Source organism: Gavialis gangeticus, unplaced genomic scaffold (genome assembly GCF_001723915.1).
Source record: "Gavialis gangeticus isolate Ggan-Ray unplaced genomic scaffold, GavGan_comp1, whole genome shotgun sequence".
NCBI classification, from domain to species: Eukaryota; Metazoa; Chordata; order Crocodylia; family Gavialidae; genus Gavialis; species Gavialis gangeticus.
The window spans coordinates 53,016,018-53,022,064 of record NW_017729025.1 but is presented as its reverse complement, the minus strand read 5'-3'; the positions used below and the strand labels follow the sequence as shown (position 1 = coordinate 53,022,064).

Genomic DNA, 6,047 nt, shown 5'->3' with positions numbered 1-6,047 from the left:
GGAATCACTCACTTGTCTGTTTCAAAGGAATCCTTCCCCTCTCTAAGTTTTCAAGCATTTTTATACTTAAGACAGATAAAGAGAAAAAAAAATACGACCTTGAAGAAACTAAAACAAGTTTACTTAATTGGACATCTGTGCACAGAATAATAAGACATGCAGGATTTTTTTATCTCAAAACATATGACTGAAATAAGCAGTATCAGCACTTCTGGTCTCTGTGTGTTTTTCTAGTCAGGGAGGCCAAAAGCCCGACTAAATTCACTCCTACAGTGTAAAAGTCAGAAATAGGAAAGGCTGACTTACACCCCAACCCATTCATTACCAGGAAGGGACATAGGCAGCTGAAGTGGGAGGCTAACAGGGGTTGGCCCCTCCAAATGCAGAGCAACAGTAGGGCTGCGGCTGGCTGCAGCAGGGGTGAGGGAGGACCTGGGGCTGAGGCAGGTGCTGCACAGCCAGCAGGGCATGGGATTGAGCTGTGAGCAGCTCATCCGGGGGAGGCGGCTCCCACCCCCCGGGGAGGTATGGGAGGGGAGCATGTGCCCCCAGATCTGCACAGGGTGGGGTGGGCTGTGGGCTGCACCAGGATCTTCCTGGCAGGGGACTGGACTGGGCTGGGCTGGGCTGGGCTAGGCTGGGCGTGGAACAGGTGGTGGTGGCACTGGGAGGGAGGCTATAGGGGGGCTGCAGTCACCCCAAAATTCACTGTAATCCCCTGTAGTCCCCCTCCCAGTGCTGCCACTGCCTGCCCAGAGCATAGCATGGCCCAAACACTGCCACCCCACAACTGGGAAGAGCCTGGCACAGCTTCGGCTCCAGCTTGCCCCGTGTGCAGATCTGGGGGCACATGCCTCCTGTGCCCTCCCAGGGTGCGCACAGTAGCACCAGGTGTCCCTCGGACAAGCCACTCATGGCTCTGTCCTATGCCCACCCGGCTGTGCAGGACCTGCTCCTGCCCCTGCCCCAGCTCCACTCCCTCCCCCTGTCCTTTCCCCCAGACTTACCTCCTGTGGGGGTGTATGTGCACATGCATGTGTGCGCTCAGCCCCCCCAAATAACTGTTTCTCCTTCTGCCTATGGGAAGGGACCACACCAGCAAGGCTCACTACAGTTAGCTAGGTCTAGTTTTCCTTGTTCACTCAGCAGATAAAAGCAGGAGAAACTTTTGTGGCACTTTCTTGTGGAGACCCCTTGGATTTAAACCCATCCCTGGACTGTTTAAAGCAGAACATCCTTCCACTCTCAGGGGTTATGAATTTGTGCATCTTGAGCCTATAACTGGCCTGGGGGTCCTTCCTCAAAAGGATCAGTGGTAATACTGGGAGCGTTAGGGGAAAAAACAGAACTCTAAAAGTACTGAAGAATAGATATGGAACAACACAGTTCATAGAGTGCCCACCTTCATGGTACCTAGTGAGCTGTACTTCACACTTTACACAGCAAGAATCTCACCTCAGATACCATTATGATATTTTTCTTCTGGGACTTATTTAGATATTAAATATTCCATTTGGAGCCAGCCACACTATGGCATACATCCATGGCAGTATCAGTTCTCCCAAAGCTGAACTGTTGGGTACACTGAAGACTAGGACGTTAGGGGAACATTTCTGGTGTAGGATTATAGCAGCTGGAGATGGAAAACCTCCAGTTCATTACATTACCCAACAAATTCCAAAGGAGCTCACCAGTGGTGATATTGTGAGGTACTGTCCCCACAGACAGACAGATCTTGGTTTGAAGAGTTCTAAGCAATAAACAGATCACCACTCCTTCACTGAGAAGATACCAAACCCATATTAGAGTTGGGCTCAGCCAAGAGGCATCTAAATCAGCACCTCTGTGGTATTGCCCCAAACCCCCCAACCAGCACATCAGATGGCCCTGTAGAACTCCACAGGGTTCCTTCCCCACAGATGTCGTATGGTAGTCGATCTGAGAGAAGTCAGAACGAGACAGCAAGAGGGATATGGCAGCATTAACGACAGCAAAATAACTAAACAGAAAAAAAGAAACAAACCCTCCAAGACAGATAGGAATCTTTAATTTAAAAACAGAGTAAGTTTATTCATGGGAAAAGCATGACAAAATACCCCTGGGATAGAGTGTGACACTCCAACAATTAAAATTGCATTAAAAAGCAGATAGGAAGGTCTGAGTCCTAAAGAGGATGGGCACAAAAGCCAGCGTTTTCCTTATTTAGTTTCAATATATTTACTTTTTGGGCCATAGAGATAGTCTCTGATTAATTTATTTTTTAGGTACTTCATTTACAACTTAATTGTTTCTGCTTTAAATTATTCTCCTCACTCTGCTCCTTAAAGAAGCCAGGCTGGGATTGCAGGACTGCATTTCTGTGGGCAACTAAAAGGACCAGTTCCAAAGTAGGGAGCCTCCATCACATGAGGAATGGGGACAGGAAACTTGAACAGAAGTTTCTAGATCATCTAGGAAAGCCATTGCTCCTAATTATTTTGCTCTAGCCCCATTCATGAACTTAGTCTCTGACGGTATGGAGGGCAGAACTGCAGCTGACTTAACTCTCTAATTGGTGTCATTCTGCCTTCTGCAGAAGACTGGTAAAGACAGTACTTTGTATAGGAGATGGCCCCACACTTAATGTGCCGAAAGTAGATATCTCCTTCAGGGGCCTGTTTTCATTTATCTTAAAGAATCAGCAGCAAACTTCAGAAGGGCTTTGCCAACCCAAGAACCAACTTCAACATACAAGCAATCACTCTCTTGTCTGTGCTGGCACCTACTACCCACAGACGCCATGGCATTTATAAACATTAAGAAACTGAGTATCCAAATCCAGTGATGGGGGCATTTTACAGGTAGGAAAACTGAGGTACAGAACAGGAGTAATTTGCCCAAGGTCAAACAGAAACAGAAATTGCATCGTAAGTCTCTGGCTTGTGCTCTGGTCACAAGACCAACCTTCTTTCTCTTTTAAACCTTCCTCTCTTTTCCACCTCCATCTTCTAACAATAAGGACTGCAACTACTCTGCCAGAGTTCCTCATTTCCGCTATAATTAGAGGGTGATGGAGACCATCTGCTCCATCTGGAGATTACCAGCCTAGTTTGGGCCAAAGGCCTGGGTTCTCTTCACATCTCAGCTGTCTGCATTTGGTTTGTGTCGCTTGGCTTTACTGTCCTCCTGATGGTAAGAGTCTTTAGAAACTGCTGTTTGCTCAGAATCCTCTGGAAAGCTCTGACCATCAGGCAGCACCTGCCTGATGGTCATATTAATGCGGGAAGTCTGCAAGTACTTGGCACAGACCTGCCAGTCCTCTTCAGAGCTGTGCTCAATGACTGAGCCATCAGGGAAGTCTGAAGGGAGTGCCAGCTCCAGGCATGAGGGCAAAGCTGTCCCCTCAAGGTTGGGGAGGACTCGGGGAACGGCATGGTACAGCAGGCGGCTGAAGCCAGACATCACCATGATATCTCCACTGTGCATGAACATGGCTGTAGGGGCTTTGTCCCGCTTCAGGCCCCCCAACAAAAATATGGAGGATTGTCCAAAACTAGGGAACGAAGATGTGTGGAGAAAAAAACAGAGAGATAGAAGTCAATTAGTGCAATCATTATGTGGAAAACCAGGAGATTTTATCAACTACATGCCTTTTAACAAATCTGAGAGAGCCGCAGTTACAAGTTTAGATTTAGCACATGAAGAGACCAACAGCACTGGCTTAAGCTAGGCAGTGTGGGCAAATGCCATACCAGCTCGGCATATGCATTTCAACCTTGCCGTTTAGCACCTTTGGCTACTCTGCTAGTCCAGAACCAAGCTCCCCACTCTGCTGAGGTATATCTATCCTGAGCTGCAGCATCCACTGCTATTCAGGTCACTGAGTGTCCCTCAAGCATAGTTCTGCTTATGAACCTTACTCCTCACCTACAGTGATCCTGCAAGTTTACAAAAAATGAATTCAACAGAAGATAAATGGATCTGCTACCCTCCACAACACACCAAGGTCTCCCCTCACCCAACTCACCTGAATGATAAGAGAGGGTGGGAATGATCCAACTCGGATTCATCCACATGAATTCCCAGAGAAGAATCAAAGTGATAGTAATTCAGGATCCCTGCCTCAGCTTTGAAGCTCTGAAACCCGCATGCTGCAGCCACTTGCTTTGATAAGAAAGCAAGGTCAATGGGGAAAGGAGTGTAGTGATCTGCTGAGTATATCTGGAAGGAGGAGGAGCAAGAGAGAAACATTTAAAAAAACCAGAACCTAAGAGCCTAGACATTTAGTGAGAACTCAAGGGTATAGCTTACAGTTTTGCAGAATGACATCTTGGTTGTCCCCACAGTGGTAACGGCACGAGCAACAGGAGGACAAAACTTCCCTCAGACCCTTGGGTAAATTCAGGCCTACTGACCCATTCAGTTCTAGGTCTGTGCTGAGATTGCCCATACATTGCTAAGTATGCCAAGAGAAGGGGTATTTTGGGCCACAACTGAAGCCAATCTCAAGACCCTCTAGATATCTCAAGGGCCACTGAGTAGCTGTCAGAGAGGAGCTACTCGGTCATGACTTCAAGTTGCCAACCTAACAACATAAGGCTCCATTTTCTATCACCAAAGCTCCAAGCTAACCAGCTTGTCTCCTCTTTGAAAAGTAAAACCAAACCAGAGTTGAAACCTTGCTACTTCCCATTTCTCCCTTTCTCAATGAGTATTTCTGACTGGGAAGACTGAGAAGCAGCAGCTGCATTTTTATTAAGGCTGTACAGTAACAGGTTTGCCCTGTACAGATAACATTGCAGACTTATTTAGTTAAGTGTCTGCAATGTGCTGAGAGACTGCGCTCTCTTTCTGTACTTTTCTCCCAGCCTCACAATCTGATTAGAAAGGCCATTTTTGTTTCGGAGATCTTCAGCTGCCTCAGCCTGCCTGGTAGCTGGTGACAGTATGCTATTGCTTTGGGCTTGAAGTTTATGGTCAAAACAGGAGTAACCTCCTCCTGCCATGTTCTCTCATCCACCCCTCATCGAAAGGCAACATTTTTCAGGAGTGGCTCATCTTCATGTACCCAATGCCAGGGAATACCCTTCACTCTTACAATTATAACTAATCTAAGTGCACCTCCTTGCAATGAGCAAGAGACATTCTGTCACCTGAGAATAAAGGCTGAGGTCTGGAGGAGTAGCATGCACCATTGCACTACCTCCTAAAATCAAAAACGTAGCTTTTACCATTAAGCCTTCCATATCTAGTTCAAACACCTCCTGAAGATAGACCCTTGTGGGACATGAGGATTTCACAGCCATCTTATTCAAGAATGTCCTCTCCCACCCTTCTCCTAACATGTTTAACCCCTTCCTGACTCCCTTCCCACTCCAACATCATAAGCAGGCAGGAAAAAAAAAGGAGAGGGGAAAGAATAATTCCCTTTGAATACCTTGTTATCCCAGTTGTAATGGTAACCAAGGGTCACCCAGCGTAGTTTTTCCAGTAAACTTTTGGGTTCTCTCTTCCTGGAATTTTTCCTCCTAAAAAGGTTGAAATTAAAAAAAGACGACATCAATTTCCAGCAGAATTTCTAACACTAGTGCATGCAGGAAGTCACTGTATGTACAGCAGCCTGTGGAACATCTCAGAATGCACCTTTGATCTGCAGAGCCTGAAGCTTCTCCTCAGCATGGCTGCTCTGAAAGTTCAGTTTATACCATTTGCACAAAGCTTTCTGGGCCTGATGCAAACTCCCTTCTCTGCATTGTCAATATAAAACCTCCAGAGCAGGGAAAGGCAAAAAATATCAGTGGACTGGAGGAGTACATTTAGAAGAAAGGGAGACAACTGAATAGGTACCACACTGGTAAGTTATTGCTAAACATGAGGAGGCTTAAGTCTCTGAACAGTTGATGGGTGTAAACACGGGAGGATTATTTATTTAAGGTAACATATAGGGTAGATCTAGAAGAAAAGAAGAAATCCTGTGACAGTACGATGAGCTAGGCTGCATCTCAAGGGATGTGTTAGTAACTACTGCTTGGTACATGTACAATGAGTTTGACAGACTGACTAGAAAA

General features: G+C 46.4%; 1 protein-coding gene across 1 annotated transcript in view; it reads right to left on the bottom strand.

Moving 5' to 3' along the window:
* Window positions 1-2,027: 2,027 nt before the first annotated feature.
* ALKBH1 (alkB homolog 1, histone H2A dioxygenase) overlaps window positions 2,028-6,047 on the bottom strand; it is a 32,518-nt gene continuing 28,498 nt past the window's right edge. The window contains exons 4-6 of the mRNA XM_019518729.1: window positions 5,417-5,507; window positions 4,007-4,200; window positions 2,028-3,532 (exon numbers count right to left, since the gene is read on the bottom strand). Of these exons, the coding sequence (XP_019374274.1) occupies window positions 3,121-3,532; window positions 4,007-4,200; window positions 5,417-5,507 (697 nt within the window). The 3' untranslated portion in view covers window positions 2,028-3,120. The remainder of the gene's footprint in view (window positions 3,533-4,006; window positions 4,201-5,416; window positions 5,508-6,047) is intronic.